General features: G+C 39.7%; 1 protein-coding gene across 1 annotated transcript in view; it reads left to right on the forward strand.

The window, feature by feature from the left end:
* LOC140476224 (MAPK/MAK/MRK overlapping kinase-like) overlaps positions 1-23,924 on the forward strand; it is a 125,633-nt gene that overhangs the window by 12,305 nt on the left and 89,404 nt on the right. Inside the window, exons 2-3 of the mRNA XM_072568479.1 lie at positions 11,263-11,377; positions 21,341-21,430. Coding sequence (XP_072424580.1) covers positions 11,263-11,377; positions 21,341-21,430 — 205 coding nt within the window. The remainder of the gene's footprint in view (positions 1-11,262; positions 11,378-21,340; positions 21,431-23,924) is intronic.

Consider the following 23,924-nt stretch of genomic DNA (forward strand, 5'->3'; position numbering starts at 1 on the left):
TGGAAATTAATTTTGTTTCAGAATTTTTTCCAAAAGTTTCCTTACCTTTATCATTTGACTCACTGGCCTAGAGTGCCCTGGTTTATCCCTACTACCTTCCTTGAATAATAGTACCACTTTAGTTGTTCTCCAGAGCCCTAACATCTTTACAATGATCAGGCAGAATTTGAAAAATTAATGTCAGGTCAATCTTTTTCTTGTCCCCCACTGTAGCCCAGGATACATCGCACCTGGGCATGGATACTTATCCAATTTTAATCATCTGAAAGTCGATAATATTTTCTCCCACACATAGAATCATAAGTACAAAGGCCATTCAGCCCAGCTAGTCTGTCCCACCAAAAATACACTATATATTGCCTACACTAGTCCCACAGCCTTGAATGTTATGACACTCAAGTGTTCATCCAATTACTTATTAAAGGTCGCCAGATTACCTGTCTCAACTACCGTCCCAGACAGTGCATTTCAGAGCCCCACCATTTGCAAAGTTACTGAGCAAACCTCCTACGATTAGTGTCTAGACCATTAATGTACACTACAAATAGAAAGAGTGCCAGCACCAAATCTTGCGCTACACCAGTGGGCACAAGCTTCTAGGTGAAAGGAGTTTTATTTAAAAATCCCTCTAAACATTCTACCTTTCACTTGAGAAGTGTGTCTCTTATTCTTGACCTTTGACCAAGCAAACAGCTGCTTTCTATTCACACTGTAAATGTCACTCATAATCTTATACAACTCAACCTTCTGTGCTCCAAAGAAAACTATCCTAGCTTAGCTAGCCTTTCTTCATAGCTGAAACATTCCATCCAAAGGAACATCTTGGTGTATCTTCTCCACAGCCCCTTCAGTACAATCACATTCTTCCTAGAATGTGGTAATTAGACGTACATGCGGTATTTCAGTTGTGGCCTAACCAAAATTTTGTACAGCTCCAACGTAACCACCCGGCTCTTGTAATCTATGCCTTGACTGATAAAGGTAAACATCCTGTATTTGTTAGATTCCTTGTTAACTTGCGCTGCTACTTTCACTTGTATTTGAACACACCAACCACCCTTCGACCACCTGCCGCCATGCCCCTTGCCCCAACCCCCTCTTTTCCTTTTGAGCTTCCTGGTGTCCTGCCATTCATTGAGTACTTCCTTGGCTTGTTCCTTCTTCCAAAGTGCATCACATTTATCCAACTGCCACTGATCTCCTCATCTGACTAATCCATTTATATGCTCCTGTAACCTAACACCTTCCTCCTCGTTGTCATCACACAGCCAATCTTCATGTTAACTGCAAGCTTAGTTATCATCCTCCCTTTGATTTCAATTACAACATTTATGAAGATCACAAACAATAAAGGACTCAGCACCAATCCCTGTGGTACACCACTACACATTGGGCTCCAGTTACACAAATATCCTTGTACCACCTCCCTCTGTCTCCTGCCATTAAGCCAATTTTGGATCCAACTTGCCATGTTACCCTGCATCCCATGAACGTTGACTCTCTTTATCAGTTTCATATATGGGGCCTTGTCAAAGGCCTTGCTGAATCCCATACAGAGTACACCAACTACCATACCTTCATCTACTTGGTCACCCTGTCAAAATTTATCTAGATTTGTGGGGCATGACTTCTGTCTGACTATCCCTGAACAAACTCTCTAAATAGAGATTAATTTTCTCCTTCCCTACTTTTCCAATACATTCCCTAACACTTTTTAATGGGAATTTGCTGGTCTATAGTTCCTGGTCTATCCTTACCACCTTTCTTGTAAAGTGGAACCAAATTAGCTATTCTCCCAGTCCATTGGTACTTCCCTGTGGCCAGAGAAGATTTATTAAAAAATTGGGTCAAGGCCTCTGTTGTTTCCTTTCTCATAGCTCTCTGGTAGAAAATTCCACAGATTCACTACCTTTTGAGAGAAAAATTCCTAATCTCTGATTCCTGAGTTGTGCAGGAAGGCAGCTTGGCAGTAATATGAGCAAGGATACTGTGAACATCCAGCTGAGTGCCGAATGAATGAGAGCTATGACAGCTAACAAAGGGCCTAGAGATGCAGCTTGCTCCAGTTCTTGAGTTGGTTATGTTTTCTGGAATGTTCTTTCTACTGCATTACTTTGACACTTGCTGGTGCTGCCCAAGTAACACAAGTGCAGAAATGACATGTTGGTGAATCAGACATTTGTGTTCTTAGAGGCTGGCACATGTCAACTGTCACTCTCTGCAGACACTGGGTGTGTGAGGATGGCACCCATGGAGCATGCCCTAAAATGTTGGAGCCCAGTTTCCAAATTTTGGCATACCAGCGAGCTGAATCTGTCAGGTCTTCACTTTGACAAAACCTGACAAGAAATCCAATGTCGAGCTTATTTGGTGAGTTTGGAATTTTGGAAATCTGAATATTAAAAAGATGACTGTAATCACTGTTTTCAAGCAGTTTGGCATGTATTACTATACCAAAGGTACTCTATAAATGCAAGTTGTAATATTAGGTCATAAGAAATTAGAGTAGACTAGCCCGAACACATTCAAAAAGATATGCCTGATCTGATTGGAGCCTGAACTCCACATTCCTGCTGAGTTTGCACCCCATAACTTTTGACTACTTTGTTGATATAAAATGTCTAAGATAGCCTTGAATGCATTCAATACCATAGATGAAGGAACTTCATCCAAATTTAGTGATAATACTAAGATGAGAAGGAAAGCAAGTTGTGGGGAAGAGACAAATTGTCTGCAAATTTTGAATGACTGGGAAAAAGATGGCAGGTGGAGTTTGGTTTTATTGCAAGGATGAATGGAGTATAAAAGTAGGGAATTTGTTCTATGTGTGTACAGGTCATTGGTAAGGCCATACTTAAAATACTGTGTACAACTTTGGTCACCTTACATGAGGAGGGGCATACTTGCATTGGAAGCAATTTAGAGAAGATTCATAGGGTTGATTTCTGATTCTGTGATGAAAGATTAAGCAGCGAGGTCCTTTTTAATCATTGAAATTTACCACAATTACAAGTGATCTCATTGAAACATAAAAGGTTCTGAAGGTGGTTGACAGGGAGATAATACAGACAATATTTTCCTTCTAGGGGAATCTATAACTAGAGGGCACAGTTTCAAAATAAGAGACCTCCCATTAAAGATTATGAGGAATTTCTTCTCTCCAAGATTCCTTTTATTATTTGGAATTTTCTTGCCCAGCAAGCAGTGAAGTTATATGTCATTGAATATATTTAAAGCTGTGTTAGAATTTGGTTGACCAGAAAGTTCAGAGTTATGGAGGAGCAGATAGGAAAGAGAAGTTAAGGGTGCAACCAGGTCAGCCAGATTTTATTGAATGAGTGAGCTTGAGTTGTCAAATAGTTTATTATACCAAAATGTTATTTCTAAACTGTGCCCCTTAGTTACAGATTCCCCCACGAGGAAAAGGTTATCTGTAAATATACTGTCACATGCTATTTAATAGAGAATTCCAAGATTTTGAAAGAACAAGGACGTATCAAAGTTCTGGAAGATACATTTGGTAATGGTAGTATTCTTTTGCACATGCTGCCCTTCTCCTAGATATTACAGTTTGAGAGGGGCTACTGAAGAAGACCAAATGACTTGATGCAGTATACCATTGCATGGGATACAACACATTTATCGTATTCTGGTGGTGGAGGGAGTGGATGTGTGTCCTGATCAAGGGAACTGCTTTGACCTGAATGGGTTGAGCTTATGTGTTAGAAGTGCATTCATTCAAGCAATTGGAGAATATTCCCTTACAGTCTTAAATTGTGGCTTGTACATATTCAAGATGTTTTGGAAGTAAACTACTGACCTGGTGAGCTATGGTATCTATGTGAGTGGTTCAGCTTTTATAAAAATCAGTTGTAAATCCCAGATGTCGATAGTGTGGGATTTAGCATTGGTAATACCACTGAATGTCAAGGGGCCTTTTTAAAAGATTTTAACATATTTTCTAAATGACCTGCTCAGATGTTATTGTACACCTCTGGAGTAGATGGGATTTGAACCTGGGCCTCCCCATGCAGGGGTAGGAGCACTACCACTGTGCCACAACAGCTGAGCTGACAGTACCTGGTATTCCCAGGCAGTATCCCATCCAAGTACTAACTAGGCATGAGCTTGCTTAGCTTCTGAGATCAAATGATATCAGGCATTTTCAGATCAGTATGGGCATAGGCAACTTTTTAAAACATTTCTCTATTTTATTACTTGTTCAGAGAAGTTATTACACACCTTTGAAACAGATGGGACTTCAACACAGGCCTCCCAGTCCATGGATAGGGACACATAAAATCACTGAAGCATCATTGAATTTCTAGCTCATTTGTTAGCATGCTTGCTTCTGTGTCACAAGGCTCAGGGTTCAAGTCATACTCTAGGGCTGGAGTACAAGTGTCTATGCTTACACTTCACTGCAGAAATGTGTGTGCTGCACTACAGGTAGATTGGGTAGCTGCTTGAGTAGATGTAAAAGATCCCATGGCAGTACTTTGAGGTAGGGGAATTATCTCCAGTGTGTTGGTTAATTTTTATTCTTCAAACAACAACACAAAAATATTAGATTGTCTTTCATTATCTAAGATGTAATAATTTAGTGTGTGTTTCCTATGCACAAATTGCTTAACATATTTCCAACATTATGGCAGTGACAGCAAAACACTACTATAACATTCAAAATTTTTTATGACATTCATTGGATGAGAAAAGCCCCAATAAATGAAAGTTTCCTTTCTCTGGTATTCAGTTACAAGGGTAACTATGTATATTTAGCCTCCCACAGGTAAAAATTGGGAATTATTCACATGCTGTGTTCACTTAATAAAGATAGTAGCTGATCTTCTCAAATAACTAAGTTCTTTAGAAATAAGATCTCCTCACCCATAGCAACAGTGATGTGGAACTTCTGAAGAGTATCTAAAGAAAATAATTAAAACTAACAACCAATACCTTCTTATTTTCTATGTACAGTAGTCTGCCTTTATTTTTACACAGAAAATCAATGGGTAGAATCTTATCTCCTTAGAATTTACATTTAGACCAGAACACTTCCAGGTCCAACTCCAACAGTTTGAGATCTGCTTGCCTGTACAATCTTCCTGGAGGTGGCCACTTAACAGGCTGCCTTTAGCAGCCATGTCCAATTCACGATTTGGAGATGCCGGTGTTGGACTGGGGTGTACAAAGTTAAAAGTCACACAACACCAGGTTATAGTCCAACAGGTTTAATTGGAAGCACGCTAGCTTTCGGAGTGACGCTCCTACATCAGATGATTCACTATTATGCTTCCAATTAAACCTGTTGGACTATAACCTGGTGTTGTGTGATTTTTAACTATGTCCAATTCAGATTGGCAAGAAGGCTAGAAATGTAGGAGGGCCAATCAAAGCTCCCAAGATCTGAGCAAAAGGCAGTCTCAACAGGAGAGGTGGACAAAGCTGCTAAAGACAGGTGGACAAAGCTGCTAAAGACAGGTGGGAGACTGGAGGGTACCTCACAAAGGAAGCGACCTCTGAAACATTTTGAATGTATAACAAAAAAAACAGTGGTCGTGCTATCAAGCCAATGAAATAGAGGTAAATATCTTCAACAATAAATCTACCAAGTTGATAAGGTATCAAATCAACTTCACCACCAACAAATTTGTCATCCTCCTGCTGTCAAATGATACGTTCATTTTCATAATGTAGCACATAATGTATGAAACATATATTACATGCATAATGTATGTATGTCACCACATGCTGACAGATTTGGAGATGGTGGGGTTTTATAATTTTGGAAAGGTGCACATTGGTATGCAGCTACAGCTGTAGCCCTTTGGTCCACCACTGAATGGAGGATGGAATTAAAGCAGGCATCATTGGACCCACCCTCTACTTACAACAGGATGCTTTCTCCAGCCATCTACCAGATCTTTGGTGGTGGTAGCCTATTGCACCATCATGGAGATGGTGGCATAACCATTGTGCCCTCCCAATTAGCATGTGATTGCCAATAATTGACTACCAGCTTCTTTTGGGCAGATATCTATTGCTGTTCCAAACTTACCTTCAATAGGATCACTTGGAGGCAAATCTTATTGTGTATACAACCCAATGTGCACTTTTCCAAAATGACTCCCCTACCTTCAAAGCCTCAACCCTGTGGGTGATAAGATTTTGCACGTGACCTGCTAATATTATGGAAAATAATATCATTTGACAGCAATGTGGTGAGGTTGACTTTATACTTTATTGTAGTAGATTTGCCATTGAAAATATTTATTATATTTAGTGGAAAATATATCCTGATCACTGTGGCTTGTACTGTTGAAAAATGATGTAATAATAAACTGATATGACTTCATGGACTGACAGTCTGAAAGGTTTGATGTGAATAAATTTAACAGATTTGCCTTCTCAGAGATATTAAAAAAGTTATAACTAAACGCAATAGAGAAGCCAAAAGGGTCTACCACAGAACTGATAATGGACAGAGGTAGATTTAAATACAGTAAAGAATAAGAATGAGAGAGTTCTGCACTTCAAAATACCTTTATTGACTTTTACAAAGCTACTATAAATGGATTTTTTAGGACAAGTGAATCAAAAAATTTTATGGAAGAATTACTTCAGGATCTTATTAATAACTACTTTATATAATCTTTTAAATTTAGAGGACCAAAACACCAGAAAACATTGCTTCCCAGGTAAGTACACATATAAGCTTGCTTATGGAATAAAGACAGAATGTATTTATTTTTAATTCACAACCTTTTTATGTGAATTTCTAACAGTTAAATCAGAGGAATGAACAATATATTGTGCTAATATCATATAGACTACCTAATGATTTGGAGAAGCCAATGTTGGACTGCGGTGTACAAAGTTAAAAATCACACAACACCAGATTATAGTGCAACAGGTTTATTTGGAAGCACTGGCTTTCAGAGCGCTACTCCTTCATCAGGTAGTTGTGGAAAGTAAGATCGTAAGACACAGAATTTCTAGCAAAAGACTATTTAAGTGAGTGGAAATAATAATGTTAGCTTGTGCTTTGTGATCAGACTTTTCAAACTTCAGGAGAGGAATTACTTGTACGAGAATTTCCAACCTCTGTGTTCCTGTGGCTCTAGAGCTTATATCGCTGGTTAAGTTACATTTCTAATCAATATCAACTCCACGGTAATTGATAGTGGAGAGATTCAGCAAGTGAAATAATGCTGAATCTCAAGACGAGATGTTAGATTTTCTCTTGATGAAATGGTCATTGCTTTGTATATGGATGACACTAATGTTACTTGACACTTAACCAAAGTCTAAATGTTGCCCAGATCTTACTGCATGCAGGTACAGTTTTAGTTTCTGAGGAGGTTCAAATGGTACTAATTACTATTCAATCATCAGTGAAAATACCCATTTCTGACATTAGATTGGTGGGAAGTAGCTGAAAATAGTTGTGGACATAGGATTGGGATGCGCGGCCTCCAACAATCTCAAACATGTTCTTTTGTGCCAAATATGACTTCAGTCAAAGGATTTTTTCCGCTCTTTATTCCCATTGTCTTCAATTATGCTATGGCTTCTTGGTCCCAACTTCAGAAAAATGTTGTCCAGATGTCAAAGGCAGTCACTCTCAGGTCATTTCTGCAATTCAATTCTTTAGTCTGTGATGACCAAGGTTGAGCTAGTGGCCTTGGCAGAATTCTGACTGAGCAACAACCAACTCAGTAATGCTAAGTAATTATGTTGTGATAACAACTGGCAACACTTTCACTCATTTTGCTAATAATTGAGAGTAGACTATTGGTTGTACTTTATTTAACGTGCTTTTCATGAGCAGGACCAATCTGGGAAATGATTCAATATTGGGTTGATGCCTGTGTTGTAGTTTTACAGGAACAGCTTGGCTAAGGGCACAGTTAGTCTGAAACACAAATTTTTGAATCATACAGGCGTTAAGGACACATGTGGTTGTTGTTGTTCTTGTGTACAGTGTTTTTTTGGTTTTTTTGGTGATCTCACTTGGCTCTATCCATAGTATATTGTGTCTAAGTCCTCCACTAAAACTTCACCGGGTTGCCACCTCGTTTTAAGTGTGACTAGTGCTGCTCCTGCATGGTGTCCTTCACTCCTCATTGAACGAGGGTTGATCCAGTGACTTGATCACAATAGAGTAACAATACAGGTGTGTCATTAATTGTCAATTATAGTAAAGAGAAATAAATTCTTTGAATATAATTTGCAGTCAGTAATATAGTGTTCAGAGTCAGGGACAGATGATCCATTTATCCATAAAATATGCACTAATGTGTCTATTGCAAACAATTTCATACACTGCAGGTTGTGAAAGCCAATTTGGTTAAAACCTACATATCATCACTAATGGGAAAAATATATTTGTTATTGATTGTACTTTGTATTGTTATAACTGTAGAGGGCTATTGGATGGGAGCAAGCAAATCAATTATACTCCAGGGTCTCTTATATTGAAGTCTACATTTGAAAATAATTCAGACTGGAATAAAAATTGCCATGTAATTACACTGCTGCACCCGATGTGGCCTCCTCTATATTGGGGAGACAGGCCGCCTACTTGCGGAACGTTTCAGAGAACACCTCTGGGACACCCGGACCAACCAACCCAACCACCCCGTAGCTCAACACTTCAACTCCCCCTCCCACTCCACCAAGCCTCCATTGCCAGACCATAGCAACACGACGGTTGGAGGAAGAGCGCCTCATCTTCCGCCTAGGAACCCTCCAACCACAAGGGATGAACGCAGATTTCTCCAGTTTCCTCATTTCCCCTACCCCCACCTTGTCTCAGTCAAATCCCTCGAACTCAGCACCGCCTTCCTAACCTGCAATCTTCTTCCTGACCTCTCCACCCCCACCTCACTCCGGCCCATCACCCTCACCTTGACCTCCTTCCACCTATTACATTTCCAACGCCCCTCCACCAAGTCCCTCCTCCCTACCTTTTATCTTAGCCTGCTGGACACACTTTCCTCATTCCTGAAGAAGGGCTTATGCCCGAAACGTCGATTCTCCTGTTCCTTGGATGCTGCCTGACCTGCTGCGCTTTTCCAGCAACACATTTTCAGCATGTAATTACCACCCCAAGTTATGAGCAACAGAAGTTGTTGTAAAGATTTGCCAAAGCTGAAAATTCCAAAAGCTGAATAAAGTAACCTCTACACTGTGCTTTCTGCTTTGATTCAAATGAAAGATTGTGAAAGAGTTTTTTTTTCAACACACTTATAGGGGAAACTTGAGTTATATCCAAAAAAAATTAATATCTTCAAAAAATTTCCAGACCATATGTGCTCCATTTGATTTTTTTGAAACTGTGACATGCCTTTAAGATGTAATTGTTACATTGTAATATTGAATTTAACTTTGTTGAATGTTTTTAAGAGGTTAAACAAGTATAGGTTGCCTGCACCAGACCAATCTTGATTTTGTTGCCTCATGCAATTAGCATAGCGGTCATAAACACTGCAAATTTACTTTTAAAATGGAATCAATGTATACAGATGAAAAGGGTATGGGGGGGTGTAGGACAGGGAAATTAGACTACATTTCTTTTGATGCTGGTGCTAAGAATCAGATGATTTTTCTGTATTGTAAAATTGTATGATTTCCATTTTGGAGTCTTGATATTTTTCTTTCGTTCACACATTTCTGAGCAAGAGAATGCTTGAAGGCAAGTTGTGCATTAGTTAAAACTCCATTTAAAACTATATGCTCTAAGTTTAAAAGAGTGCTTTCACTTACATCATATCAATTGGAGTAATCCCATCTTGCGATTCTGTTGCTTTCTCACTCTCCAGGCAGAGAAAGCAAGAGAAACATCATGCGGGTGCCCACAAACCCCACTGAAGAGCAGACTTTGAAGAGAGCTGATAAAAAGAGACAGAGAAAGCAAGGTAGAGAAAATGAGGTCATAAGAAAATGCAGGATAGAAAGGGCATTGGAGATAAATAAATAAATAAATGCCACTTTTACACTTTGATATGATCGAGGTTACCGTTTTGGTTCTGTTATCATGGAAAATTTACAACACAGGAGGCCATTTGACCTTTCATATCTGTACAGTACTGGTGACAAAAAGCTACCCATCTTTATCAGTATTAGGTTTGAAGCTGACAGATACGGCAATTCAAGTAGACATTCTGAAATAAAGCGAGAGTGTCTGTCTCGACCACCCGTTCCGAATGAGAGTTCCAGGTTCCGAGCACAGTGATCTCAAACATTGAGAAGTTAGGGAAGCAAAGCGATGAAATTGCTGACTAGATCATTTTTGGTGTTAAAAGCTAGCCTTTCACAGTTCGTGAAGCATCATTCCATGTGATTTTTGGGTACCAAATGCTGTACAATCAGTGGAATGTGAAATCAAATTAACTATAAATAATTCCAGATAAGACGGCTGGCTGCCAAAAGCACTAACTATCCAGCAGTTTAAAAAAAATCCGCTTTCTAAAGACTGGGCCACTAACTAAAGTGATGGAATCAGTCACGATGCATCACCACACATATAATGAGGCTATCTGAGATGGACTGCTGACCTACCTAATGGTCATGAGGTTGCCGCTTTAAACTGTGCCGATGCCCTCGGTGTAGGTCGGGCGACCAACCCGCCCCGGCCATTGTCATCTTTAAAATATTGATTTAGTTTTAGAGAAGAGCACGTACAAAAGGTTGGCTGCGACCAAGTATAAGGATTTAAATTTTTTAACAATATACGACTTACAAATTAAGGAAAGGGCACACTGTCCGCTCACAAAAGGAGGGTCCTGCCCCCATCCAAAAGCGGCGCGAGCTGGCAGCAACGGGCAGCTGTGTCCGGTCTCCATGGCAACGATGCGAGATTGCGGCACGCGGCCTGTGGTCAATGCTGCTCGAATTCCCTTACCTGCGTTCGCGATGATGTTTCAGACTGAAAAGTAAATTAGGCATTTAACTTTTGGTTTGTGTCCCTAATTTAAAACCACGAGTCGAGTAAGAATGATCACTTTTTTAAAAAAAACTACGAAATTTAACAGCCGAAAAATGGGCGCTGTCGTCGAACATTTGCTCGACAGTGATCGCCTGCCGTCTTATGCACACCTGGGTTTTTTTGTGCGAGCCTAATAGCGAGATATGTGAGCCTGGTGTTTGCGAATGGCATGCGATCCACCCGTGTAAATTTCAATAAAACATGGAGTCCGTCCACGTCTGCTGTGAGCCAGTAATGCATTTTTTAATCAAGTACTCTTCTTTTGAAAAAAGACTACCGACTAATATCTAAAATAGGCGAAGGGACATTTTCGGAGGTCTGGAAGGCGCAAAGCTTAAAAGATGGAATCTACTACGCTTGTAAAAAGATGAAACAACATGTCGAAAGGTAAATTGATTTTATAATCACCTAATGAAATTACCTTTCTGAGATAACTTAATGTAATGTTTTCTTTTAAATCCAAGGAGCTTTTTTAGTCGAACTTACCAAGTGCAAGTCATTTGTACTACTTGTTAAAAGCGGTCATTAGAATTTATTCGAATATATTTTAACTACAATGGACCTTGGTTTATCAGCATGAGATTTTAAAAATAATTTTTTGGATACTGACCATTTATGTAGTTCAATGTTGTCACTTTTAACTCGGAGAAAGCAAAAGTTTCCTAAAAACAACCAACTGTACTGTACCATTGGAATTCTCAAGATCCAGTCCCAGTATGTCTACCTTGATTCGAAATTTATTTAATCAGGTTGCTGCTGTAGTAAGAAGCTAAGTTTAAAATATAACAAATAAAAACCGAAAGAACTACAGATGCTGTGAATCGCACGGTGGTTCAGTGGTTAGCACTGCTGCCTCACAGGACCAGTGTCCGAGGTTCAATTCCAGCCTTGGGTGATCTCTGCGTGGGTTTCCTCCCACAATCCAAAGATGTGCAGCTCAAGTGAATTGGCCTCGTTAAATTGCCTATAGTGATCACTATGATATCACAGTGATAGGTGCGTTAGTCAGAGGGAAGTGGGCCTGGGTTGGGTTACTTTTTGGAGGGGTTGGTATGGACTGGTTAGGCTGAAGGGCCTGTTTCTATACTGTAGAGAATCTAATCTAATCTAAACTAAAATCAGCCACACACAAAAAAAACTGCTGGAAAAGCTAGCAACATCAGTGGAGAGAAATCAGAGTTAACGTTTCGGTTCGAGTGATCCGTTCTCATAAAATATAACGTGCTATGTAACGACGTCTGTAATTTGACCTTTTTTTTAAAAGCAGAAAAAAACCCAATGAACTGCGAATGCCGGAAATCCGAAACAAAAACAGAAAATGTGGCTGGATCCAAACCGTTAACTCTGCATTTTCCCCACGATGTTGACATTGAGTTTTTCCTAGCAGTTTCTATTTTTCTTTACTTTTTTAGTATTCATTGTGGGCTTCACTGGCTGGGCAAACGTTTCTCACCCATCCCTAATTTCCCCAGAGGGCAGTTAAGAGTCAACCACCCTTGTGGTCAGATCAGATAACTTCTTTGCCTAAAAAGAACAGAAACCAGATTCTTTTTCCCAACTATGGCAAGTTTGATGGGAGCTAGGATCCTGGAAACATGCACAGATCAACAACACGAGGAGCTGCTTTAGAATTTTGGGTTGAAACAAGGAACTAGGTTTTAAAAAATGTGATCCTCATGAAAGGCTCTTCCCTGAAACGTTGATTCCCCTGTTCCTCGGGTGCTGCCTGATCTGCTGTACCTTGCCAGCACCCCACTCTCGACTTAAAACAAGTAGAAATGGAAATTAATATATTGGACAAACTGGGGCTTCATTTGATATACATAATAGTTTAATTCATCAACTATCTTATTTGCAAATTTAAACTTTTTTCCCTTCTGAGAACTCAGAAAACAGTATTTGACAAGAGTGGGGAGTTCAGTTCCAATGTGGATGAGATGTGGGTTGGGGAAGGGGGGAGGCAATGTGCAAACGTGATCTGGAGATATTGAGATGGTGCATAGTGCAGAATGAACTAACGAGAGATGGAAAATCAATATCAATGGTACAGTAGAGAGTGAATGACATGGTATGAGTAATTTTAGGTGAGTTAGATGTGGTAGACTCAGCATAGATGAACTGAAAAGGGCCTGTTAGTTCTGTCCTAAGCTCAAAGCCTTGCTTTGAATGAATTCAGTCTAGTTACTTTTGATATGTTAAGTAAGGCGTTGACAAGGTTCCCCATGGGAGACTGATTAGCAAGGTTAGATCTCACGGAATACAGGGAGAAGTAGCCATTTGGATACAGAACTAGCTCAATGTAGAAGACAGAGGGTGGTGTTGGAGGGTTGTTTTTCAGACTGGAAGCCTGTGACCAGTGGAATGCCACAGGATCGGTGCTGGGTCCTCTACTTTTTGTCATTTACACAAATGATTTGGATGTGAGCATAAGAGGTACAGGTAGTAAGTTTGCAGATGACACCAAAATTGGAGATGTAGTGGACAGTGAAGAGGGTTACCTCAGATTACAACAGGATCTTGACCAGATGGGTCAATGGGCTGATTAGTGGCAGATGGAGTTTAATTCAGATAAATGTGAGGTGCTGCATTTTGGGAAAGCAAACCTTAGCAGGACTTATACACTAAGGTCCTAGGGACGGTTGCTGAACAAAGAGACCTTGGAGTGCAGGTTCATGCTCCTTGAAAGTGGAGTCACAGGTAGATAAGATAGTGAAGAAGGCGTTTGGTATGCTTTCTTTTATTGGTCAGAGTATTGAGTACAGGAGTTGGGAGGTCATGTTGCGGCTGTACAGGACATTGGTTAGGCCACTGTTGGAATATTGTATGCAATTTTGGTCTCCTTCCTATCGGAAAGATATTGTGAAATGTGAAAGGATTCAGAAAAGATTTACAAGGGTGTTTCTAGGGTTGGAGGATTTGAGCTACAGGGAGAGGCTGTACTTAATAGTAAAAATAAACTCCCACTCACCCAAAGCTTTTAAATCTCAAGTGTTAATTTCTTTTTAAAATGAACAAGCCTCCACTCAAACCCCATACCAAAGACAGCTAATGTTTTTAATTGTTAATCAAGTTGTGAATTCTAAACCCCAGCTGAGATAATTGTAGCTTTTGAAACCCAGCCAAACATTGATAATGACACTATAATATTACTTGATCAATAAAGTGCTTTATTGAAACCTCATGATCAGATGTTAATGTTTTTCTAATCTCCAGCTGATGTCCCATCAGACCATAGAGTCATAGCATGGAAAGAAACCTTCAGTCTAACTCATCCATGCCAAGTTTCCCAAACTAAATTAGTCCCATTTATAGAGTTGTAGAGGTGAACAACACAGAAAAAGATCTTTCAGTCCAACTTGTCCATGCCAACCAAAATATCCTAGCCTAATCTAGTCCCATTTGCAAGCACTTGGCCCATATTCCTCTAAACCCTTCCTATTCATATTCCCATCCAGGTGCCTTTTAAATGTTGTAATTGTACCTGCCTCCAATCTTTCCTCTGGCAGCTCATTCCATACACGTACTCTGTGTGAAAAAGTTGCCCATTGGGTCCCTTTTAAATCTTTCCCCTCTCACCCTAAACCTGTACCTTTTAGTTCTGGACTCCTCCCACCCGAGGAAAAATATCTTGTCTATTTACCCTATTAATGCCCCTCATGATTTTGTAAACCTCTATAAGGTCACCCCTCAGCCTCCGATGCTCCAGGAAAAACAGCCCCCAACCTATTCATCTACTCCCTATAGTTCAAAACCTCCAACCCTAGCAACATCCTTGTAAATCTTTTCTGAATCCTTTCAAGTTTCAGAACATCCTTCCGATAGGAAGGAGACCAGAATTGCATGCAATATTCCAAAAATGTCCTAACCAATGTCCTGTACAGCCACAACATGACTCCTCCCAATGCTCTGACCAATAAAGGAAAGCATGCCAAATGCCTTCTTCACTATCCTATTCACCTGCGACTCTACTTTTAAGGAACTATAAACCTGTACTCCAAGGTCTGCATTTGGCCCATAAGCCTCAACCTTTCTTATTTATGTATCTATCTAACTATCTTTCAAATGTTGTAACTATACCTGAATCTAACACTTCCCCTGGAAGTTCGTTCCACATATGAACCACCCTCTAGGTTGCTGTTCAGTTTCCTTTTAAATCTTTCTCCTTTCACCTTTCTTAAAAAAAAGACCCTCCAGTTTTGAATTCTCTCACCCTTGGGAAAAGACCTTTGCTGTTCTTGTCTGTGACCCTCATGATTTTATAAGCCTCTGTAAGGTCACTCCTTAACCTGCTACATTCCAGTGAAACTGGTCCCAGCCTATCCAGCCTCTTCTTTATAACTCAAATTTTCTAGTCATGGCATCCTCCTGGTAAATCTTTTTGGAACCCTTTCCAATTTAATAATATCCTTCTTATGTCAGGGAAACCTGCAAATGGAGAAAGACTGTGGAAAGCTACAAAATAGAATGATTTGGACATCCTTGTACGTGCTGAGTAGGAAAGTCTTTCTGTAACTGTAACAGGAGAAATCCCATCTGGAATATTGTGAGCTGTGTTGGTCCCCTGAAGAAAATATATTATTTCACTAGTGGTAGTTCAGAGAAAGTTCACTAGGATGATCCCTGGTGTCAGTGGATGGCTTGAAAAGCAAAGGTTATATACGCTGGGACTCTACTCACCGTAGATTAGAAGAATGAGAAATTATCTAATTGAACCATATAGGATTATTAAAGGGCTTGACAGGGTAAATGCTAAGAGGAGGTTTCCCTCATGGGAGAGTCTACAACCAGAGGGACACAGTTTGAGAATTAAGGGGCACCAATTTAAGATTGAGATGAGGAGGAATTTCTTCTCTGAGGGTTGAGAGTCTTTGGAACTGTGGGTCTGTGGGGCAGAGTCCTTATGTATATTTAAATCTGAAATAAATTCTCAATCATCCAGGGAATCAAGTGTTGTGGGGAGCACACAGGAAAGTGGATGTGAAGAATTATCCATCATCCTATCAAATGGTGGAACAGGCTCAAGGTGCCGAACAGTCTACTCCTGTTCTTATCTCTTATGTGGTCTTAAGGAATCACAAAAAGCCAAAACCCGAATACAGTGGACAATAGGGAAAAGAAATGGAATGTTGGCCTTTATTTCAAAGGGGCTTAAGTTTAAAAGCAAGGAGGTTTTTGCTATAACTATTCAAGGCACTAGTCAGACCACAGCTGGAATACTGTGAATAGTTTTGGGTCCTTCTCTAAGGAATGATGTACTGCCATTGGAGGAAGTCCAGAGAAGTATCACTATGCTGATACTGGTATGAAAGGTACAGTATAAATGCAAGTCTTGCTTTGACAGGGAAGGTTAATTCCAAGTTACCATTGATGGTAGTTTTTGGTACGTCACAGAAGCAGTTTAGTGGCATCAAGGTGGCCATGATTCTGAATTTGCTGTTTTAATATTGGTTCAGTGCCCAGCTGGGGCTTTTCTTCAGTGTCTTAGTCTCTACTGCTGCTTAGGCAATCTGACTAAACAAACAACAGCCACCAGCTTCCTGTACATTCTCTCAACAACATCCCCTGCAAGGAAACTTAGAAACACAGTTTAAAGAGGGGGTAAATTCAGTTCTTCACTGATAACAGTCTGTGCTCAGTTATATTACAGCACAAGCTTCACAGATGTTGCTGAAATATAATTATGTCTAATATTTACAAAGTAAGAATATATTTCACTATAAATTAATTAAAGTTCCCTTTAACAATCTCAGTAACTGTGGTATCTTTGCAGGGGAAAGGTAAAGGTCTATTTAGAGTAACCATGACCATTAATGCTCCCCAATTATTAATCTGGTTGACTTGAGGATATCTCTTGAAATCATCTTTCACCATTTTACATGATACCCTTGGGGTACCAGCATACTACAATTGGAAAATTAGCTCTGACTATTGCTTTGCTATTTCTTGTTTGTTATTTTTCCATTTTTCTAAACAAATTTTAATTCTATTAACCTCATTGACACCATCACAATTTGAGTTGTGATGAATATTGTCAAATAGATAAACAAGCATTTTAGTTCAAGTTGGCCAAGTATTTCTGTGGGTTGGAGGCCATTTGTGCACATATATGATTATAAGAGTCATACAGCACAGAAACAGACCTTTGGTCTAACTCATTCATGTTGACCAGGTTTCCTAAATTAAACCCAGTCCCATTTCTTGTGTTTGGCCCATATCCTTCTAACCCTTTCCTAACCATCTACCTGTCCAAATGTCTTTTAAATGCAGTAATTGCACCCTCCTCTGCCACTTCCGTTGGCAGTTCATTCCATATATGTACGCCCCTCTCTGTGAAAAATGTTAGTAAGCTCCTCTCTTACATCTTGGCTAGTCACCTAATCTATGCCTCTCATGATTCTGTAAACTTCTGTAAGGTCAGCCCTTAGCCTTCAACAATCCAGGGAATAAAGTCCTAACCGTCCAGCCTCTCCTTACAATGCAAACCTTCCAGTTTGGTAACATATTTGTAAATCTTTTCTGCACCCTTTTCAGTTTAATAACATCCTTCCTATAGCAGGGTGACCAGAATTTTATACAATATTCTAAAAGTGGCCTCATGAATGCCCTGTATTGCTGCAATATGATGTCCCACCTCTTGTACTTGGTAATGTGACGAATGAAGACAATCATGTGAAATGCCTTTTTCACCAACAATTTACCTGCGACCTCCCTTTCAAGGAACAATGTACCTGTACCCTGGGTCTCTCTGTTTGACAACACTCCCCAGAGACTTACCATTAACAACGTAAGTCCTGCTGTGGTTTGTCTTATCAAAATACAACACCTTGCATTTATCTACATTAAACTCCATTTGCCACTCCACGGCCATTGGTCCAGCTGATCAGGATCTTATTGTACTCTTAGATAACCTGCTTCATTGTCCACCAATTTTGGAGTCACCTGCATTCAAAGATCATATAGTGTGGAAAATGATCTGACTGCACTGTCATCAATTGCTGCTTCATCAAATCATTTTCCTTTCACTGTTGCTTCACATGATTTTCTCTGTTCATCTCCTATGTCCAACTTCATCAAAATCACCAGTGTTACACTCAAAAGCAGTTACTGGACATGATGTACCAAACTCCAGGATTCAGTTTGCTAAAATTGCAGTTTTTAATCAAAACTGCCTCACTTTCAAAATTCAGATACATGTGTTGCATTGGGTGTGAGCCTTCTGTGTCATGTAGAAGTCAAATGATATCCCCAATCAAAGCCAGTCATTATCAGTTTCCATATCTGTGTGACCTTGTTCAGATCTACCTGTCAGCGGTTTCACATTTAGTTTCAATACATTCCATCAGAAGTGTCTCTCAAACTCAACAATCAATTCTCTGCAGCCCTCCATCCCAAACTTCCAAAACACCTTGCTCCTAACCATGGGGCTCAAACTGTTTAGGACAAACAGTTCTATCACCTCAAATGATTTGTTATGCACATCTAATTCTGCCTTGAGACAGCTTGTGCAGACAAGTAAACAGGAATTGGCTTTTGATAGAAATCTGAAATGGAAACAGGGTCACTTCCAGAGAGTGGCAGGATTACATTGTGTAAGTGGGTGACCTCAGAACCTGGAGAATAGTTCACACAGGGATCTGATTCAAGTTTGCAGCAGACAGCAGTCCGTTGTAGGAATGAATGTCAAAGACAGTCAAAGGTGGTTTCATTTTCCTACTCCAATCTCCAGTTCGACCTTATTGTTGTTCACGCACAGGGAATAAAGGTCATTGTGGCCTTGACTGTTCCAGGAGAAAGAGATTGTATGCTTGATATTTATGAGATAGATTGTAACAGTATTTGGGCCTCCCAAGAGAGGGGCAAAGAGCAAAGCAGCTCACCTTTCTCTGCTTCAATGTGGCTTTTGAGTTTCGCTTTTGGATTTCATTTTCTTCAGCCCTGACAATCAGAGCCAGCTCCGTGCCCTCCATAAAGAGCCTGGTTTGGACTTTCTTTTCCTTTGCAAAATTGCCTTCAAGCCTGAGGGATTATCCATCAGAATAACCGAGCGGTTGCATTGCTCCAAAAGTTGTTCCCTGATCTTAGTCCTGGAACTGCTGGAGTTTGGAGCTGAATGCTTCTCCTGAGTTCATTCGCTATCAGTAGCTCTCTAAAACTAAAACTGAACTGCGAGTCACAACAGTTTCCACACTGGATAAGTTTCTGAAAGCATTAACTTCAATCCCAAAACACAGCAAAACCACAAAGCATTTTCTAAACCAGAAACTATTTTTGTCCAGCTGTAGTCTATGAATTTTTTCCCCCAAGTTTAAAGAGCAGGGAATTGGGAAAACGTCAAATCATAACACGTATGCAGGTTTATTCTTTAAATTCATATTTATTCCATTAATGTGCATTTGCTATACTAACTCGGAGCAGGAGTAGACAATTCAGCTCCTCTGGCTTGCTTCACTATTCAATACAATTATTGCTAATCTCATCTCAGCCGCAACTCTTAGTTATGCCCATAACCCATCAACCAGTTACTAATGCAAAAATCTGAGTAAATTTACTCAATGCCCGAGCATCCATCAATCTCTGGAATAATGAACACCAGAGGCACAACCTTTTGACAGAAGGAATTTACACTTGTCTGTGTTTCAGATCTACTATCCCTTATCTTAAAACTCTGACCGTTTATTTTTGATTGCCTCTCCAGAGGAAACATCCTCTACATATACATTATCAATCCCCTTTAGCATCATATACCTCAATTGGATTTCCTTTTATTCTTCCAAATTCCAGAAAGTGTACAATTTAGCCTTATAAAATATTCCCAAGACAAAATACCTTACCTCTAAATTCAACCTATTGAATCTCCTCTAGTACCTCAAATGCAACTACATCCTTCAAGGGGACCAAAGCTTAATGTAATCCTCCAGATAGAGTCTCACTAATGCTTCATACAATTGCAGTAACATTTGTCTACTTTAACATCTATTCCTTTAGCAGTGAATGCCAAAATTCTGTTTTCCTTTTATTACCTGCGTTCTAGTTTTTGGCAATTTGTGCATAAAGACATCCAGATCCCTCTGCACTTAAGCACCGATTTGTTTCTTTCCTCTTAGATAATATGTTTCCTTTCTATTCTTCTGACCAAAATGGGGAACCTCACTTATTGACAGCAAGGCCCTTGCAAAAGCTAAAATAGGGTCTTCTGAATTCCGAGTCAAAGTCCCTGCTGATCTTGGGTTTCCTACCTGTTGGAGTTGGGTACTGTCATATTTGCCTTGGTGCTTTGTGGCATCTTTCCAACTCCATGAAAATATACCTCCTAATGTCTAGGCTATGAGGTCAATGATGCAGTAGGTTTTCCATATGCCGGAATATGCAGCAACTAACTTGTTTTTCTGCATTTTGTTTTAACGCCTTCCACAGGTCAAGTCCCAAGCTCTTCTTACTAGCCTCCAGTTCCCTGCCTTTCAGTCCTGACTCCCTTCAAGTTGGAGAACCAGTGCTGAGTCACGACATCCTCTAGACCTTTCTAATCACACTTATGTTGGCTAACTTTATAATGACAGGATTCAGTCAGAATTGATGCAAAATAAATTTACTCATTTACTTCACTCCCAGTTGCTGTTGTGAGAAGTTGAATACAGCAGAGTAATGGAGGATGTTATCAAAACTGTGCTGATTTTACTAAATCTGGACTTTAACAGCCCTCATTGCCACCACTCTCATCAGTTCTTTGATTTGTTTAGCTGGCAGTGGGATGGAGGATTTGTAATTTTCTTCCTAATCGGTACGGTTCAGTTTCAAACCAGATCTTTTAAAAAAATCACAAAACCAATAATTAGAAAAAACTAAAATCAAGTCTTTTTCTGGGTGAATGGCTTCCAAATCTATAGAAAATAATACACAAGAGTGTAGTGGATGCTGGGACATTGCATAAAGTTGAGGAGATAGATTTTTAATTAGTAATGGGTTGAAGAGTTATAGGAAGCAAGCACGAGAGTTGAGGTGAGATTAAACCAGCTATGATAGTATCAAGTGGCGTAGCAGGTGTGAGGGACTGCTGATTGGCTAACACCTGCTCCTAGTTCTTAAGTGAACATCTGTATCAAATTTTATTTAGTGGTATGCAGTACAGTAGGCAGTAGGTATGCTGTCACTTGTAACTAGTATAAAAAGTTTAAAATGCAGTGATTGTTTTTCATTTACAAAGGAAATGAGACATTGAAACTCTTTAAAAACATGAAAATGTTCAAATAGAATTTGAGGTTCAGTTGAAATTTATAAACTGTAATTTCATGCTATCTGATGATTTTAAAAAAACAACCAGATAATCATGTCTTGTTCAAATTTTGTGATCAGCATGGAGCAAGTGAACAACCTACGTGAAATTCAAGCAATGCGCAGACTGAGTTTACATCCTAATATTCTTCAGTTACATGAAGTGGCCTAGTAAGTGTTGCTTCATTGCATATTATAATTAAATATATTCATGAACAAGAATTATATACCTTCCTTTGACCCGCTAAGCAAAGATGTCTGAACCTGAGGAATGTTTTGCATTTATGATTTATAGAATCAGTAAATATCCTCTGTTTTAATGCTGTCGAAAAGTGTGGTGCTGGAAAAGCACAGCTGGTCAGGCAGGAGAGTTGATGTTTTGAGCATCAGGAATGAAGGGTGGCCCAAGGGGACTGAGAGATAAATGGGAGGGAGTGGGGCTTGGGGGAAGTAGCTGGGAATGCAATAAGGTAGATGGAGGTGGGGTGTGATGGTGATAGGTCTGGAAGAGGAATGCCTCATGTTCTGCCTTGCGACCCTCTAACCACATGGGATCAATGTAGATTTCACCAGTTTCTACATTTCCACCCCCCCTCCGCTTTTATCCCAGATCTATCCTTCCAACTCAGCACCGCCCTCTTGAACTGTCCTACGTGTCCATCTTGCTTCCTACCTATCCACTCCACCCTCCTTTCCGTCCTATCATCATCACCCCCCACCTCCATCTACCTATTGCATTCCCAGCTCCATCCCCTCCCATTTATCTCTTAGCCACCTTGGCCAAACCCCTCATTCCTGATGAAGAGCTTTTGCTTGAAATGTCGACTCTCCTGCTTCTTGAATGCTGCCTGACTGGATGTGCTTTTCCAGCACCACACTTTTCGACTCTGATCTCCAACATCTGCAGTCCTCACTTTCTCCCTCTGTTTTAATGTTGCACAATATTTAGAATATTTATGTGATGTGGCTGTTTATTGTCTGTTGTCAGTGTAAATGCAAATTTGTCTATTTCTAGTCAATGGATAGAGCAACTTGTCCACGTTTCCTGAGAATTATACTTTATGTAGTACAATTCTGACAAAGTTCTAACCTTATTTTTAAGCATTGTTTCAGAAAGTGTTTAAAATACAACGGTCTCATTGGAATTACTCTTTCCACTGTGCTGTTTAATGAATGTTTCGAATTATGGCTACTTTTTTTTTGCTCTCTGGTTTTTCTGCCCTCGTGAAAGCATTGACTGCCTGCTGGATTTCTGGCTTCGTAGCAGAATTACCTCCAGTATCTTGCAAAATAATCTTGACTGGACACCAGCTGAGGGGAAAGAGTTAGTTGGGAAGAGAATAGTCAAACAGAACTGATTCTGTTTTATTATATTTATGATTTCTAAAGTTCAAAGTATGAGAACTTTCAGTTGTTTTTCAGGCCTCACCACCCCAGTTGCTAAGTTGGGCCACTGCAACTTAAGCACCTGCTGAGTTAGCACGTCATACTTACTACATTAACTTGCGCCTATTACATGCATGACTTACCTTTGCCTTCTTGAAATTCTCCGTAATCCATACCAAACCATAAGTTATAGTGTTTCCAGGTATAAACGGGTGAAATTAGAGTGAGGCTTAGGCCATTTGGCTGGAATTCCCTGTCATTCAACTGGAATAATCCTTCTTCAGAGTGTAAGGGCGTTTGTTTATGTTGGGAGAGTTTGAGCAAAAAAAAACAATGTAGTTTGTTAGGCCTTAAGATAGAAGATTCTGTAATTTTGGAGGCTTCCAAAGCAAAAAACTTTCTAGTTTCAGTTCAGAGCAGTTTGTAAAAGTCTTAGCTGAAGTTGAATGTGTCAAGCAGTTGTTCCTAAGAAAGGGAAGTAGTAGTACTACTGTTAGAGATTATCTCCAAGTAAGGAGTTTAGTTTCAAAGTTCCAGATCAGGAGTGTTTGGTTAAAACCTTGGAAGGGTTATTTGAGCTGAAAAGGTTGTAGTACTGTTCTATGAAAGCTCCAGGAAGAGGCTATCAGAATCTCAAGAGAGGGAATTGAAGCCAGAGTTAAGTTTGAACCCTGGACATGTGAAAGTTAAGGAAATTCTATTTGGTATGAATATCATTTTTTTTAAAATAAAAAGCGTGCCTTGATATGTTATTACTAATAGTGCTGGCCAATTCCTAAAGATGTGGCTGACAATTTGGACCTCTAGCAGGTGGTGAGCAAACCAACAAGATGGTAAAATGGTAGTGACCTCATTCTTGTCAATCCTGTTTTTGCAGTTGCATTCATCTGTTACAGTATTGATAGGAGTGGCCACCTTAATGAGTCATTGTGGATAGAAAGTTCACCTTCTTCCTTTGTTTTGTGTGACATACCATTGTGTTAAATGTAGCAGACTTTGAACATTTCAAGTGGCTCATTACTGAGCATCCATGAGGAAGAATTATATTTAATACCGATATGTAATCTCATGTTCTGACATATTCACCATTATAACTGTGCTGAGAGATGAATCCTGTTGAACATCACTTGGCACACTTAAAAATGAGGTGCCCTTCTTATGAAACTAAAAGTTGAGGTTACTGCAATCCAGATGGAAGAAACTGCATGTAATAGAGAGGCCTAAGTGATTCCTTGACCAGTGGATTAGATTGAAACTCTTCAGTACTGCCACATTCAGT

Source organism: Chiloscyllium punctatum, chromosome 4, assembly GCF_047496795.1.
Source record: "Chiloscyllium punctatum isolate Juve2018m chromosome 4, sChiPun1.3, whole genome shotgun sequence".
Lineage (NCBI taxonomy): Eukaryota > Metazoa > Chordata > Chondrichthyes > Orectolobiformes > Hemiscylliidae > Chiloscyllium > Chiloscyllium punctatum.